The sequence below is a fragment of the Haliotis rufescens genome, unplaced genomic scaffold (genome assembly GCF_023055435.1).
Source record: "Haliotis rufescens isolate VD_foot unplaced genomic scaffold, xgHalRufe1.0.p SCAF_1, whole genome shotgun sequence".
Lineage (NCBI taxonomy): Eukaryota > Metazoa > Mollusca > Gastropoda > Lepetellida > Haliotidae > Haliotis > Haliotis rufescens.
This window is the reverse complement of record NW_025963779.1, coordinates 75,188,092-75,206,951: the sequence shown is the minus strand read 5'-3', so window position 1 is coordinate 75,206,951 and position 18,860 is coordinate 75,188,092. Positions and strand designations below refer to the sequence as shown.

General features: G+C 38.6%; 1 protein-coding gene across 1 annotated transcript in view; it reads right to left on the bottom strand.

The window, feature by feature from the left end:
• The window catches only part of LOC124146810 (neuronal acetylcholine receptor subunit alpha-10-like), a 50,101-nt gene that overhangs the window by 14,199 nt on the left and 17,042 nt on the right, over positions 1-18,860 (bottom strand). Inside the window, exon 3 of the mRNA XM_046517275.2 lies at positions 2,117-2,328. Within this exon, the coding sequence (XP_046373231.2) occupies positions 2,117-2,328 (212 nt within the window). The remainder of the gene's footprint in view (positions 1-2,116; positions 2,329-18,860) is intronic.

Sequence of the window (18,860 nt, the reverse complement as noted above, 5' to 3'; positions counted from 1 at the left end):
TCAATTGCTGGCAAAATAAAGTCTACAGCCATGATTGATGGTGGCTAATATGAAACAAACAAGAAATGTTTTTTAGATGGGGATGAATTCGAAACAGGTATCATTGTCGTCTTTGGATCTTAAGTTTGGACTGTTTCGGCGACTGTTGTCTGCCTAGTTAAGAATTGGATAACATCTGTAATTCTACAACTTCTTTAATACTGTGAAAAGAGACGTTTCGGTATAGATCCTTATAGCGTTGTCAAGCAAGACTGAACGACAATTTTATGGATAACAACTTCTTTAATACTGTGAAAAGAGACGTTTCGGTATAGATCCTTATAGCGTTGTCAAGCAAGACTGAATGAGGTCTTGCTTGACAACGGTATAAGGATCTATACCGAAACGTCGCTTTTCACAGTATTAAAGAAGTTGTTATCCATAAAATTGTGTCTATCTTGTCATCGTCAACTTCTAAGTAATGCCTAGTATCAAACAATTTATCTGTAATTTTGTGCCCAAATCCATCTTTCATGTTTATACTTTCTTTAGCCCGGCTGTTGAGTACGTTTTAGTTGCAGCCAATCATGACATCATCAAATATATCCCTGACATCCACGTTTATACGTACAGAAGAACCGCGTTGTGTCGAACACGTGGGTACCCGGGAAAAAGTTTGAGTTATCAGGGGAAAAATCGAACATAATGTTTTGAAACATTATTACATGTAATCTAGTTCCTTTGGTTTCATACTACGTTTCAACGTCGATAAGGGGCACGGGTGGCCCAGTCGTCTAAGGCGCCGCAATTCGCTGTGCAGAGTTGCGTCCCTTGGACACGCCAGAAACCTATAATTGTGGGTTCGAATCCCGGTTCGCCCCGATTGTGTTTCTAGGTTTGTCAGCACCATACCCGTATTCGTGGGTTTCACCGAAGTGGTAAATGTCTAAGACCTGCATCATTTCGGGCTTTCCCCCCACATTAAGCTGACATGCCGCGATATAACTGACATACTGTTAAAAGCGGCGTTAAACCCAACTCACTCACTCACTCACTCACTCACTCACTCACACACTCACTCACTCACTCACTCACTCACTCAACGTCGATAACCATATTGACATTATAGTCATAAGTTCGACACAGCGAGGTTCGACTGTATACTGTTAATGATGATATCGCCCAAATCCTGAAATGAAGAGTGCACCCGAGAAAGTCAACCATTCTTTCGAGGCATCTTCGTTTCCTGTTTCTCCTTTTCACTAGTTGCAATGCTAAAGCAGACCCGCCTACATTATATTTGCAAAGGAGACAATCTGTAAGTGTTGTATTGAGCTTTTCGGAACATGCCATTGACAACCTATGTGTTATGGATGCGTTTGCAAAAGGAACATGTAACTTCAGGGTGACGAGGATGAGGTCAACTCCATTTACGACAACCAAACCGCCCACTTCGTAAATGTAGAGTAAACCTCAGTAAAGTGTTTCTAATAATGTTTATCAATATTTCATTCAAATGTGTTTTGTGCTATAGTTAACCAAGACACAAATCTATATTTCGTACATTTATAATCAGAACAGAATGTTGTGTTTTTTAAAGGTTGAATGGGGTGAGTGAGTTTGGTTTAACGCCGCTTTTAGCAATATTCCAGCAATATCACGGCGGGGGACACCAGAAATGGGCTTCACACATTGTACCCATGTCGGGATTGGAACCCGGGAACCACTAGGCTACCCGGCCGCCCCCTTTAAAGGTTGAAGGTACTGGATCTACGTACATGTACATTGATAAATCCCGGTCTGTGACTTGTGAAAATAATCGTATAATATATAAGGGTATATACTGTAGATTTTGAATGATTTCCATACCTTTATAAATTATTTACTTATCAACGTGTTCAAAGCCGACTGACGTAACATACATTTAATCATAACTCCATGCTGTGTTGAAAATAACCATATTTTGTGTACAATGTCATGTGTGTCATCATTCAGATACACAGATCCAAATGTCATATAATTCATCTGTACATATCATGCCAGACAAACTTATTACCAATAACCTTCAGCACACAGCCAACTCACAAATTATAACAACATTCATAAAGCTACCATCAGTCGATTCAAACACACTCACCATATCAAATATTTGTGTTAGCGTTAATCCCATTCTAATAATGACTGCCGTTGTGGCGTTCCTGACCGGCCTCACTGCCTTCTCATAGCCCCTCATAATGTGGTTCATCAGCCTCTGTTCATCGGGGATGTTGGCCATTTCCTCTGGTGTCCGTTGTACTTCCACCAGCTTGATCTCCACAATGTTGGTGCCTTTTCCCCCACATCCTGAAACTAGTGTGACTGTCATAGATAAAGTACACTAATTGATTCATAATGCTGTCATGATATTTCTTGCCAATATTTAAAACATTGTCACTATTGTAGACGTTGGTCATATATATCTGTACGTGATTAATATATATTAATGTTATCTCTAGCAGCATCTGAAACCAATGTAAGGGTTGTAAATATTGATAAGAGAAATAACAAATGAGAATGATACTACAATAATAAAGCGTTATCACCGTTTTATTAAAAGATAAAACTTGAGATGGTCAAAACAAAACATACACTCAACAGTTTCCACATTGACAGTATCCGAAGCAAAACACTAAACGTGTAAACGTCAATAGCTATATAAAAACGACCAAACCATTTCCATAATCATAGACACGTGCGACTAACGTAACTGAACAGTTACACAATGTCCCTCTTCTGTTTGCCTATTTGTGTCTCTTTATGTCCTTTTCTCAGTAAGGGGAGGTCGGGTAGCCTAGTGGTTAAAGCGTTCGCTCGTCACGCCGAAGACCCGGGTTCAATTCCCGACATGGGTACAATGTGTGAAGCCCATTTCTGGTGTCCCCCGCCGTGATATTGCTGGAATATTGCTAAAAGCGGCGTAAAACCATACTCACTCACTCACTCTCTGCTACTGATTATTCACTTATTTGACGTCTTACCTATTTAACCAACAATACTAGTACATGTACTACCATTCACTTCGTCGATGTCATCATTATCTTCATCAGACGGTGTAGGTGTGTTGAGTGTTTTCTTCGTGTGAATCAACAGCCCGTGTTGCTGATTAGTGATGCCTACGTGTAGAGATTCATACATTTCATAACTTTTTGTGCAGAGCCTCAAACTCAGCGAGAGATATATAACAAGCGCGTTTGTGATCAAACCTTTTTTACTTCGTGCTTCAAACTTTTTACAATACTTGAAGAAATCAATACTCTGAAGAGTATCTTATCGGAAATCATGCGCCTCAAGTCTGCATGTAACCTTTGCTTGTCGTTTTGCTTTAGTAAGACATATCAGAAAGGTGGCATTAGATGGGTGCAAGTACCACTTTCTCATAACTCTTTTAATCAGCGGTTATATTAAGATTTCTTTTATCTGGCCTCGACCTCGACGAGGTGTCATTAATTGTATTGACCTTATAGTAAATGCACATGCAATCATGCGAAATGTCCTCAGTGGTTTAATCGCGATACTTTTCTCTGCAGACTGTCGTTTGAGTATAACCTATCTTAAAATATATAGGATCATTGTTCGTACTTGGTATATGTAGGTGTCACGAGTGGTCAACTTGTCTGGGCGCGTTCAATGATGTAGAATCTGCCTGCCGTCGGTTCGAATCCCCAGAAGATTATATTTCTTTGCGACTGAAATACTGTTCAAAGTGGTTTTTAACCCGCAATCTCTCACTCCACAACATTGCAAAGGTTGTACACACGAGCAATACCTTCATCCAAATTGACAAGATGATACTTATAGATATCCCATATGATTTCGGTACATTTGATCTTTCATAACTAAAATGAAATTACTTTCAGAAATGTTTGAACTTCTCCATTGACGTAGCCCAAAAAAATCAGCTATGAACCAGGTTGTCAAAGTGTCAATAACTCAGTAATCTAGTTATCTCCAGTACTTCAGGGAAAGGCAGTAAAAAGCATCTTAGAAGATAACAATAGGCATTCTCAACAGACCAGGCACAGTCTGATCCTTCTTGAGATAACGAGGAACGCTCAGAGCGTCAGGAACCCGGGAGAAGCCACTACTCATTCTCGCGTGGAGCTCCTTCACATGCCCATGAAACTTGCACGGTAAACATAGATCAGGCAGGGACTTTTTATTGAGCCTATCATGTGGTGAGAAGCACGTCTACTCTGCCCATACATCGAGTTTGTTATTCCAGTTTTTTAGCTTCATTTATCACCAGTTGTGAGTGCTGCCTGGTCAACGGGTCATGTCCAGAGACGACTTGATGATCACAGCGTTCTCACATTGTATCACGCTTGGTAAATACTGAAATAGAGTTACCGGAATCCTTTTAGGATTGACTTGATTATACGACGTATGACGTGTTTGTTATGAATAGAAGATAACCGTTCTTTGATGGTCCAAGTTCTCTCAGGAACGTTCTGGAAATTCGTCAAGGGCAGTTATGTCAATCTGCATAATGCGCAAGTCATTGTCCTCAAGACTGATGTACTTATTAAATCATCTGGTTTATGATGTTCTTACTACACGTTCCAGCAAGGATGCTCCTTTGTTCCGGTTCACTTTGTACGTTTCTACTTTTCAATGTTTCATGATATTTAAGTTAATTAACAATTTGTCATTTTCGCTTCGCTCGTCACCGCAAAGACCCGGATTCGATTCCCCACATGGTTACAATGTGAGAAGCCAAGTTCCGGTGTCCCCTATCGTGATATTACAGGATTATTGCTAATAGCGGCGTAAAACCACACTCACTTTCTCACTCACTCTTTTTCGCAACGAAATCGCTAAAGCAGAGAAGTCTTGTTATGTAACCCATAGTTACATCATACACGAATGCTGAGGTGGCCATTTTCAACATCCCTTAAACAAATCAGTCGCTTTCCGGTTATCATGTTGGGTCTGTTGATCTTTAGATAATATTTGTCCACAGTAGAATTCAGTCAACTAGCAACACTTATCAGCAGCAATTTATCATTGATAAAAAGCGAAGGGGTTAAATATTCATCGGAGTATGGAAAAGAATGGTATAGGTTTGTTTACACAGTTGACACTTCAACTAAAGGTTGCCCTATAGTTAAAAAAGTTTCGGGGTACAAATCTATTAGAAAGCTGGTAATCTGTTCGTCACGTTGGGGAAAAGATAAACACTGTGACGAAGTTATCAATAGTTGCTAATGTTTGCTCTAAACATTCCCTTCTATTGACAAAGAACGCTCAACCGCATCGCGTAGTGACACATGTCACTATACAGCAGCGTTTGCAACAAACCAACATGACATTACGTGAGTAGATACTTTTATCATTGAACACTAAGACCGAGGGTAAATGCCATGCCATCATTTATGTTAAAGGTTATTGCTGTTATTACTTCTTACACCAGCATTAGTAATTTCAGTGACATAACCGGATGTATGCTGTTCTATATATGTCAGATCTAAGGGAACACAACCACAAGTTGACCTTGTGATGCGCGCGTCCTAGATATCAAGTTTATGGACGTTCTCAGCGTCAACGGGTTTGTTCCAATATTATGGAACTTTACTGCGTAAATGGTACGAAATCGTTCGTCTAGCGTGAAGTGCATACAATGTCGTTGTTATAATGATTCGAAAAAGTTATAATTAAAACTGTGTCACTTTATACATATTGTTCAAAGTTCGCAAAATATGAGTATTCGTTTACACATCGGTTTCTAGCATTGACATTTTTAAATTGGCATTGGCTATGCTTGTTTGATGTTCAAATATTCTGAAATATTGATAAATGTCATATTTGGCAAACGTGTTCTGCCATCACTTGTGATCTGTTATTATTTCAAGTTGTTCGTCAGTATGACATGCACCACACAGAGACTGCCATGGGTAATGAGTGTTGGACGAACATGTTGTCTCTTCCTTGTTATTTTTCCTGACGTTTTTTGCAATTTGTCCTTGTATTCATTATTGATCCATATATCACCCTGCAGATCCCCATATCTGACACAAATAAATTGCATGCCTCACACGCACTTGTCAGACTCTACTCCCACGTCTACATCAGAACATTGCAAAACCTTCATGTCTGATAAATCGACACTTCACAGTCCCTCCACTACATACATGCATTGATAAAGGCCGATAACTGTTTTAATGCGTCTGTGGGAATGGCAATTCTTTTCATGCAAAATATACATCCTCTGCCTAGCATTGATTGAATGAACTAAATGGATCGTTCTACTAAATATTTCAGTCCGAACTACTTATGGTAAAACTTTCATGAAAATCGTATCAGACAAAATCATTTACCTGGCGTCAATAGGCTGTTAATATAATCTTTTGAAACATTGATATTTCAAACTATCTTCCCGAACAAAACATTGATCTCATTTCGGTCGTAACAACGTAATGTTTGTCTTCAATTGACAAAATTTCAATAATAAGCAGCTTTCTGAGACGTCATTAAACAGACATTTCGGGATGTAGCTTTGAGGCATTGGAAGACAAAGGTTTTCCAGATTAGTAGAATATGGTGCCTATGAATTACATTGACATGCTAAAAAATCTTTGAAAGTTTTTGCATTTTTGATTGGATGTTTGTGCCAGGAAGGCCAATCTTCATTTTTAATATACTTTTCATGGCAAAATATTATTGATTATAATCTCATTAGCATGCTTTGTAATACTATAGGGGATAATTTTACAAAATTTATATATTTCAAGGGTGGCTATCGGAAAAATCTCTGTGTGTAATTTAATAGGTGCAACGTAATAACTGATGACGATACAACATTAACCTTTTCAATGCGTATTATCAAAAATACAATGACACAACAAAGAGTTTCAATGCTGACGTATGCATGTTGCTTTAAAAGGACATTGTCTCATGTGTTTTCAGAAAATGTTATTAACCCTACACACAGTGACGAGCATAACGCCCCAACACGTGGGTTGCAATCTTGGTTTACATATGTTAGCAATATGAACGCAGGGGAATCTAATAATAGCGAAATATTTTCGAGAAACATCCATCAATCACCAGACTACCTCACCACGATCAAAGACAGACATCTCCGATGTATGTGCCCACATTATCTACTTAACCGCTGGTGCATAATTGACATTACACACGATTACAGTATAATATAATCTATACACTTTCCGTGCAGACTTAACACACCAATATATATGCATACTGTAGAACATTAAGTTTATTCTGATAGATATCTTATATGACTAAGTATCACTCTTTTGTTGTATTCACATATACCTGCAAACATTAATAAGTGATAATCGCATCCTTAAGATAAGAATATACTCGTGATTAATTCGCCAATATCGTTTAACGTCCCACGTAAGCATTTCAAAAAAGCTAGCGGACACAAGCACAAACATATATCAACATTAGAACTATTGGGTTTCTCCTCTAATAATGCAGTGACAGGGATATTGCACAGATTGCATTCTCTTTCCAGTTACACAACGTAAATCCACACAGCACGGAAGTTCAGGATTAATATGACGCGGAAACTAGAATAGAATGCAGCCAATTTATAAGGCACAGTTTTCCTTGATTTAAGCGTTTTGGGGGTTCCATTGTCCGATCCTTATAAATGACGTTTGAGGATAAAGCGTTGGCTTCACGAGATTGTGCAATTACGTGATTACTCCGGAAAATACATTTCTAATCACACACCGTGAAATGTGTTAATTTACGGGAGATTTCGATCAGGCTGCAGTTATGATTTTCCGGACCACTGAACATTAAAATTGAGCAACTTGAAGTTTTTTCATTCACCCAAATCAGCAAGACCTATAGGTGAGTCCTTTTTTATCGCAAAAGACACCGAGGAACGACATGAGTTGGCTGATCAGGATTGGCGTGACTTTTATTGAGATTGTCGACCGCAATCATGAAATTGTGTCGTGTCTTTACAGTTTCCTACAAGAATTGATTTCTAGATTATATGTAGATAGGTCAGACAGGCATGGCGATAGTGGGGGTCACTGTTGGCTTTTATTGGAAAAAAAGCGCTGGACGTTCTTCCCGTTATCGTTTCGTTGTTTTATAATCTTGTAGCGTCTGTTTCCCACACATAATGTCATCGTAGTTTCACACTGTAGTGACATAGCCATCATTTATGGCCGCTGGGTTAATAGCCAACCCATCAAATCAGTGCCTTCGCTAAACTCAATATTCGCATCCCTCAAGCGGACAATTTTAGTATTACCATCCATATGCTGTCTTCACCTTTTCACCTTGAAGAAGGTCCCTGGTGAATAACAAATTCATTATAGAGAGGATCCTAAATCTTCGTTTCGTTGAGTAACATTTATATCTACCCGAGAAATAATTATGCAGCAGAATACAACGCTTTCTAAAGGAAAGTTCCCTTCATCTGAAAGATTAGCTTGACCATATAACCGGACTTATTAATTAGGAAACGTTTAACACCGATTGGGCATTTTATTGATATTAACACATATACCTCACTGTATGCGGCATCTAAACACCGAATGCGTGCCATGATGAAGTAACAAATAATACCATATTCTACTCAATATCCTGTTGTGTGAGGCCCAATGACAAACCATTCCCTAAACGCTCCACATATTCCTCTGTCTGATAGCTCTTGTTAGTTATGTCCGATATAGAAAGTAGATTGATGAGGTTAATACGAGTCAATTGCTAGAAACCTGCCTCTTCTTCCAAAGATGAACATTGAGTCCAAGAATCGATGACTATCTATTTGTGTGGATGATGGGCTCATGATGGTCAATGGCTGCCTCCGGCATACATCATTCATTTCATAAGTTCAGCTGGGGATGAAATTGGCCAAGCCCCTTACTTACTAGTAATTTGTGTCCCTTCAAGTTCAGATTTGTTTGTCAAACTTCTCTGGCTCAGGAAGATTGCCCAAGGGCAGAACAGAGTCTAGACAACACCAATACATACAAATACTGTTTCCACTTTTAAGGATGTTTAGTATTTGCCATAATTCTTACTGATGCAAAGAGCTTGTAAGAGCTTACACAAGTTTAACATCTGATGTGCTTCTTCAGTGTGGGACTTACGACTGTAGAGTTACACGATGTATTAATATGCTGAACCGCAAAAGAAACGTCATCATGGATAGATATATGAGAAACCTTATTTGTCCAAACACTGTAAACATACTTTGAGACATATTAAAAAGATGAAACTTGGCCAAACTGATCATGGAGGTTGAAATTAAAGTGTGAAATGTTCTTAAAGTGAACCCCAGCACCAGTCTCTGAGAAAATGGCATTACAAGTCAGTATCTCGTGTTTCTGCCATGTGCATTGATGATTGCCGTGCGACGTCGATGCATGGAATGGATGAGGCGGTTGATGAAGGCCATGGGCACTTGAGCCCACACTCTGAGGAACGCCTGACGTTGGCCTTGGTCGGACGTCATTCAGCCGTCTTTGAATCTCGTCCCACAGGTGCTCAATGGGATTTAAATCGGGACTGAGGGCAGGCCACTGCATGGTTCTGATGCCATTCTGCTGGAGGAATTGTCTTGTTCCTCTCGGAGTGTGGGCACGGGCGTTATCATGCTGAAACTCGTGGTCACGGCGACGTGCCAAATATGGTATGGCGTGTGGTCTCAAGACTTGAACAATGTACCGAACTGCGGGTGGCGCCAATGCTGGTGCTGTGTTGCCCACTGAAGACGGTCCCGGCGATGACGTGGCGTCAGAATGGCTCCTCGGTGTGGCCTGTGAAGGTGGATGTGTCTGCTCGTCAATGGTCGACGCACGGTGTCCGCACTAATGTGTGGCTGGTGTGTCCCCATGGTCTGTCGAGCAGTTTCCGCAGCAATTACAAAGCGGTCTTGAAGATGCTGTCGCACAATCTGACGATCCTGACGTCGGGTAGTGACCCTTGGTCTTCCACTACGTGGTCGGTCATCTGTAGTGTTGGCGGTCTGGTACCGTTGCTTGAGCCTGTATATGGTCCTTACGTGGTCCTTACGTGGACTTGCCGGGCGGTTTGTCCAACTTACAATCGTCCAAGGGCTTGGTGTCGCTGATTTCTTGTCAATCTTGGCATGTGGTAGCAATTCAAAAACGAATGAATGTTATCCGATCTCGGTGGATTTTTATAGGGCAAGAAATGGGAGAACGCATGTGCATTTAAATTTGCACAGAACTCACGTGCATCAGGTTACCATGGCCGTTGCTGTGATGCGTTTGGGCGATCGGTTTATTGTCATCAGCTTTGTTTTTTATCATCAAATTTCGTTTTTCCGGACAAGGTAATGTTAAATTTTAGAAACTTTGACAAAATTACTCAGATATTTAAATGACAACTTTTCATGCAATGTTACTTCGGGTGACGTTTCTTTTGCGGTTCAGTATAGTTTGTACTCAGTTTTGTATTACATGTGTTACAACTTTAGAATCAGAACTGTTTGAATGCTGTGTTGCATATGCACATACTCGTCATTTTCCTACATGAAAAGTGTGCAGTTGTTCCCACTTACAAGGCCACAAACAGCATAACCATGATATGTAAGCATCGCTTCGCTAACTGTTTGAACAAAGAACTTGTTACAAGTGACATATAAAATAATGCACCACAGAACACAGAACAATTAACCATAATACTTAATACACTCAAAGAAGGGCTATATATTCACCGAAAGTATTTGAAACGAGTAGAATCAATTCCATGTGGATTCTCAAAATACTAAAAGAATTAGTTTCAATTCTGTCAAAACATTTGATTTTTCAACTTTGTACATAACTATCCCACATGACGAACTTAAGGAAAATCCCCATCGCTTGCTTGTGATACAAAACGTGGTGACCATAGATGCAGTTACTTATCTATCTTCAGAGGTTTAAGACCATTTGCCATTAACGAAAGCAAATGCCAATATGTAATATGGACCTTATTGATAACATCTATGTAACATTTGGGAATAAGACATTCAAGAACATATATATATATATATATATATACACACACACACACACACACACACACACACACACACACACACACACACACACACACACACACACACAATGTCAGACCAAAAGATGTAGATGTTTCAAGGCTAAGCTGCTTTGTAACTGTAGGTGCCACTCAAAAACTAAATTGTTCTTGTTCGTTAAGTCTATCCTATGTTTAATCTAGCATTGTTTTGATTACAGTGAAGACTAATTGTTAAGCTAAGTGAAAAGTATTTATTATCATGTCAAATAAATTTGTCTTCCTATAAATAATTTGTTTTTGTTTATCAAGTTTGATCATATAAGAGCTTCAAAAGTAATTGCAGGGAATATGTCTAAAAACCTTGATGTTAAATCAGGGAATATGTATAATACCTGAAAATTTTAGGGATCATGTATATTCCCTGAGTGAATCAGACATTAAATATATTCCCTGAAAATTTCAGGGATTATACATATTCCCTGATTATACATATTCCCTGTAACATGTATATACATATATATATATACATGCAGGAAACAAAGGCTCTGTTGTTAAAATATCGAAGTATATTCATTGTTGGTTAAGAAATCGCTATCGAGTTGTCCCCACTTGTCCCCACCTGAATACAATTGTATCAATGCACCTCTGAATCATGATCGTATTAAGAAGCATTCGTATCCACGACAGGTCCAATGCTCGGTGATGACAGCCTAGTTTGTGGTTATAGAGCTAAGAAGAGGACTCTTGTTGAATTAAATGCAGCTATAATTGCCAAGAACTAAACTTTCCATGATAGTGAAATATTTGTAAACCAGGGGTTCTCAGTGGTGAATGGCAAAGTGTTTTGACTGGTATTGAAATGGTAACATTTTCCCCGAGTTTCCTATGTATTCGTACTGGCAAAATGGTTAGGTTAGATGATATGAAAAGTATTTAGGAATAATGTGCTAAAATATAGAGATAGATATATTGAAATTGAATTTAAAATATCAATCTTAAACTTTCATATTTTACTATTACGATGAAGGTAATGAATAATGAAATAATTAAACCTGTGAATGCTTACTGTACTCATATTATTACACATACGTACTTGGTGGATACATTGTATATTTGAGCTTTCAAGGACCAAATCTGATGCATTGATTGTATTCAGTGTGTTGTGCACACTGTAAACGTAATAATACAATATCGATTATCTTAACACGTCTCAAAGATTGTACCCACAAGGCCAAACGTACCCCTAACATTCTTATATGCCCATACGATAACAGAGAGCGTCAAACAGAATGTCCTACTTTTGGAAGAAACAGCTTTCATTTGGCTGCAAAACTGAATATATTTCTCCCTTGAGTAACACATACAGTGACGATACATAACCTATCACGCGATGTAGTATTTAGCTCGGTCAAACAAACACTCCTGCGCAATACCTAGGTCGATGGATATATGACCTAGGTTATGCTTGCTAACCACATTAATGGTACAACTGACAGCTGACATCAGCATACCAGGAAATCCAAGGAAGCTAACTTTTGTATTTCTCTAGGTTTTTTTTATATCACCATGCATTTATGACTGCTCCCGGGGCTTGGATGAACATTTTCAAGGCACTTAAGCATAGAGCTCTTTACACACCATCCGCATGAGATTGCGTAATTCTGTTTGAAGCTTGGAATGTAGGAACCTAATTTCCTTCATACATAGGGCCGCAGTCGGTCATTTCAAAGGAGATATTGCTAGCCCAGCTTCTTCTCGACGGAGGCAGTCAGTGTCATTAGTGCTGAAGGCATGCTATCCGATACGGTGCTTGGCTTGGGGATCAACGATGCTATTATGGAACACTGAACAACCAACAGTGGAAAACATTCCTTTACTCTGAGATAGTGTTACGTCCCCTTCATACCTGGACAAGTATTAGGGGTGAAAATTGCGTGCTTATCCTACGGGGCAAATGCATGATTAGATGGACAAGCTGAATAATGAAGTGATGTTTTTTTTTCAGTTCAAGATCCTGACAATGCTATTGATTAAGACTATTGCCCTGTTGATTAGATGCATAAACTAATGTGACATGGTATGGGGCAGTGGTGTGTAAAGGATATGATATAATAGAGCATGAGAGTTTTTCTGCCTTTATGAGATTTTGGATTTGAAATGTACATATACTGTCAGCAGCAATAGCATTATGCTATATTTCAACAATCGCCTAATAAAATTCATACGTAGGAATTATGTAAACGATGATAATAAAGCATTTAAACATATCATGTTAGAACACATAAACAGCATTTGGTACGCTAGGGGACGCTTTACCCTCAAAACACACTTACTCTTTCGTCTTTTTTAACTTTGAAATATCCATACAGTCAATGCCTTTGCATACCTTATGTCCCATTTCAGGCATCGCGATCTAGTTTTATGTGTAAAAAACACACGAAACCGGCAATAATTGGAAACGATTGCTTTTAACTAGTGTCACGTGTTAGAATTTCAATTACCCACGGCGGCTTTTTATCGCTTGATATATATCAAAGACTAAGTATCATCTTGCTAAAACATCAACATCAAAGGATTCCCAAAGCATCTTGCAATAGCGTCCATAATGAATATGACTGCCTTGACGTGATCCTGTAACCCTGTCCAGAGGGTTGAAAGACCCACAGTGGATACACTTGGGAGTGGTTTACTATTCTTATCACCACTAGTCAGACGCTGTACGATCATTGTGTGTTATTGGAAGCCATTCCCTCCTCCAAACAAGCAGAAGATCCACTAGGGTATTTTCTATACATAATTCATCTTTTTCGCATTAGTTCAGTTCACCCTAGCTCGATATGATGTGCAAATGCAACATGAAAGCTTGGCATGGCATGGGCTGATTATCATTATTCAGGAAAGAAGTTCTGTGATCTTAAAGGCAATGTTTTTTTCTTCGACCTTTGGAGAATTCAGTCGACGTCTTCAGATTGTGTTAGGTTACTGAATGGTGTGTGTCAATATGTGCACAGCTATACCACAGTTGCCTAAATACTACAAATTGATATTTTTCGTTTCAGAACTGCAAGCTTTATTTACACGTCTGTTTTGACACTGTGTTCAATTTATTAACTGTCCTGAGAAATCTCACATGGATTTTATGTCTAAACTAGATGTTCCTCACTACTGAAGTGAAAGAGAAACATGCAGTTATTCACAGTTAACGATTGGTACCGAATTCAGAATTAGGCAGAGTCAACATTTCGATTGACCCTGTACAGTAAAACTCGTTGTCCCGGAAACTCACATCAACGACCATTACCTTTAAAATGATTACACACTGTTACCCTACGTTTTCGTAGCCAAAATGATCGAAGAGTGCGCATACACGAGTTTCTGCTGAATCGAAATCTAACCCCTCGTGAGCATTCTGGGGAAATATCCATAATATCCCATGCTTGTCCCGAGAGCCTACTTCGACTAATAGAGATCAGACGAATCGGCTGATTGTGTGTCACCGTGATTATGTGGATCGTTTCTCATACTCTCGGCCAATGGTTTGACCGGTCCAAATCGATTATTGATAGGCTGCCCACGCTATTAGTAGACAGTGCTGTTACACCAAATCCACTCACTCACTCACTGAATCATAACTGCACCGAAGTATTACGACTCTCGCTCCAAGGTTGTTTGATCGAGGTTACACCTTTAAGGCCTCAGTAAATCTTTCAATAAGTTTTATAGTAGACATATGGAGGGCATTACCAAATTTGCCAAATTTCAGTGCCCCCCGAAAAGTCGATACAACTCCCTAGTTTGACTTTCCGTGTCTTTTTCAAGTGAACACTTGACTTGCATTTGCATGTGACGGGTGCCACCGATGGAGCAGGGTACTTTCACCTTTTCGCGAAAACCTACCATCATCACTATTTTATAGTGATTCATAAACACATGCCCATGTTAAAGCCCGAATCGTATTAATGACTCTGCTTTTAGAAGAGCTTTCTTATGAATATGGATAGGATTTTGTCGCTTTTATTTCAATCCATTATTGAACGAATACTCTTGTCATTTATCATGTTCATTGGTCGTTGGTACATGGTTTTCAAAATGAAATTATATATTTTTTGTGCATTCATAATTGTTGCTTATATTTCAAATTATGCACACATATGAAATGCATCACTTGGCAATGCCTCAAAGATAATTAGGAAACTACGTGTTGAAGTTGACCAAGCAGAAACTCCTGACTTGAGTAGTATCTATCATATTCAAATGTCAACCATAAAAGGAGTCTTTGAGATTTTCAGGATGTTCCTCGAGAATGCAGACTTTTATTAACATAATTAACCATCCTCTTGAACTGTAAGCAAACACGCATCCTCTTTTCAAAGACCTTGGGCATGATTAAGGTAATGCAGAAATTGTGTTAGATTTGCTATATAAACAGTGATGAAACACTTTCTGCTTGTAAAACGTGGAATGGGTAGCAGCTTCCTGTGTCGATCAAACAAAGAAGATTGCCGAAACTGATATTGAAGGAATACCCATTTCATGATTAGTGCACTTGCAGGGATTGATTTACATTAGAGTGATACTGCATTTGTATGATTGTGTCATAAGAGTTATTCTGATTTGATAAATAATTTATTCCCCTAAAACTTATTGATTCATATAATCTGGGACAAACGAATTCATTATTCGAAATGTACCGTGGTATGATTAATTATTAAGGATCCTTCACATGAAATACGCATTTCATATCCATTTCTCGTATCACTGGCATACAGATTTAAAATTGAAGATGTCCTTTAAAAATATTGACAGAGAATTTCCATAGGTAATGATTCACTGGGTGAAAGACGACGTAGTGGTACAGGCTCCCACCTTTCAATAACGGTCGGGACAGAAAATCAATGGATTATTCAGGAGTGTTTGAACAAGAATAGCACGTCAGTGATTCAGACTCAAATGTTAACTGTCACATCATTTACAACCAACAGTGTGCCCACAGCCGAACGATAGACTTGCAACTGTGGAGTAACAGTTGTCATGGGCATGCAATTGCTGCCCACAGAACGAGCGTTGGTTCCGGCTATCATAGGGAAAAAGTTAAAACAACAAACAACAGATATTTTACCATGGCCACTTTCCTGGTAATAATTGTTTTGAATGTGGAGACGTTGTTCTCTAATTCATGCTACTCAAACTAGAATGGCTAGATGGCAAACCATTTGCACTTGCAATTTATTTTACGCCATAGCTTGTGAATAGGAAAAGAACAGTAATGGGTTTAACTTTTCATGACAACAATCTATGGAGACGTTACGCACGCTTGAGTACAATCAGCTTTATAATGGAAGTTAGAACGGTTGCATACATAATCGAATTCCCTAACGGATTTGTAAGACGCAAATGCGAACTTTCCATTTTGTAAATTAAATGAACATTCTAGGCTTTCTTTTGAATCTAGTCCCTTGGTCAGGTGAAATACACTTTCAACCTTTCAGTAAATCGGTAAGTTGATGTTAAAAGTTTGGCACTGCGTTTTGTTCCTTTTGCGGTTTTATCCGGAACGTAGATAATTATACTCTAGCGATCTAAAAAACCCAATTACTTTTTGAGACGAATGTCTGAGTTTTATGTTGTTTTCTGTGACTGTAGTTACTTATGATACCTGTTTTCGTGACCTATTATCGATAAATCATTTCTGAAAAAATATTTGGAAATATTTATTGGTTGCATGTCACTCAGTTATTTCGTACAGTTATTAACTTATTTTCAACATCGTGTATTGATATGTTTTGTTCATTTCCCCAGTTGATTAAGTCGGTAAGTTTACCGCTACAGATATGAAGGAAAGTCTTCTTGTCGTGGCAGGCTGTTATAAGATATTTCAAATGGCTGTTTCGAGGAATCGATTTCTAAAAACACGATTGATAAAGGAATTTGTTGTTGGATATATTTTAGATGAATAAAAGAAAATTACAAAAACGACGCCTTTAGTCTTTACGACTTGCTGTGTTTGTGGTAGTAGCTTTCTAAATTTCAGTGGTTGCTTCAAGCGTTATCAGATGACTGTCTTCCTACGGGTATATCGAGTGATCTGTTCCCTAAGCTGATATTTATTACGCACGAACCATTGTAATGTAACTTCCCAACAATAGCTGAACATGTACAACGTAACACACATACGGAATTTTAATATGCCTCAAAGTGAGATTGACCAATCAGAGAGCAGTATTACTGGCCTAATATGAGACCGTTTGAGACCGTGTACCGTCAGTAGCAGCCATTTTGAATTTTCCATCACCCACCTCACATATTTCACATGGAAAGTCTGGTTCGGACATTCGTTATTCGACACTGTTTTGTGTTTTAATATCATTAATTGTGATGAGCAAAGATATTATTCATTAAAGAAACCACGTTCTTGATTTTATTTATTAAAAAATATAGATAAAAACGCTTACAACGGAGGTCACTGAGTTACAAATAACATCGTTATAGAACATACTATGGGATGACGTCACAAACAAGAAACGTGACGCCAATGACGTCACACAGCAAAAGACGATAGCAGCCCGTCGTTAAAGGGCAAGTTCACACGGAAATTAACCTATTTTTCTTGTACTTTTTCCACATTAAAAGTGTTAACCTAGAAGTGTCATAGACAAAAATATAAAAATATCACAATTAATTAACATATTTTTCGCATTCAAACGATTTATATTTTTCACATTTACCAAGTGTTCTATTTCCACAACAAAAACACCATGGCTTATGCCCCTTGCAATATGACGTCATTGGTGCCAATTGATAAACATTATGACGTCATCATGCTTTGTTAGAGCCGCTTCACGTGGTGTAGGTCTAGGTGTGTGATTCTAGCGTCTCAGATGCCAGCCAGCATAGTGTTATGCTGAGTCACCACTGCGCCGGAGTGTGTCGTAGGCCATGTTGTTTAACCGCAAACTGGTACTTGATATCTTTTGCGTTGAGAATAGACAGGGACCCAGTTGAATTGGCACCAATTACGTCATAATCTAAGGGGGATAACTCAGGCCTGTTTAGCTCGAAAAACGAAGGCCTCATAACGGCATATCATTTTCACACTATTGTGAGCTTCCTACTTTCACTGTGAAAAAAATGAGTGTATATTTTCAAACACAGATACTAACTAATTCTAAAATTCCGTTTTCTTTAAAATAAGAAAGAAAGTGATTTTTGCGTGTACACTTCCCCTTTAAGGGAAAGCGGACAGCTATCAAGTTACAGTGGCCCGAAGATTTCTGTTAACATGCGGGCATTTTTATGATAATTCTATCCACTTTACCTATAGTACTTTAAACGTTCACATTTGGTATTATATATTCCACATTATATATTCCATTGTTAACGTTTATGCTTATATTAAAGCATTGTATCGGAAACATATGTACTGGTCCTGTCGTTCATACCGGTTGTACATGTAAGTGTCTAGTTTTGATTTTGACATGATATGTGCGACAAAGATACCAAATAGTGTAAACTTTTGGCATAATAAATTCGTTATGGTGTTTTTAGTTGCCGTATACGGTGTCATATTAGGTTAGCAGTATACGGCAACTAAAGACACCATAACTAATAATATACAACAACAATCACTGACAGTACTTCCAAATGCGGCGTTACGCCCAGCCCCGTCTCGTGTTTGATGAACGTTTAGCTTAATGATTATAGAGTCGACTGGACAATCAAACACAACAAATGGAACCTTGAAACTGTGCTCAACATAATGTTACCTTGACATGAATGTTCATATAGTAAATGTCTTATCAAGCTGATAAATATATCAGCTTGGTAGTCTGACTCTGCCTTGACATATGGAAAATGCCGTATGTACTTCA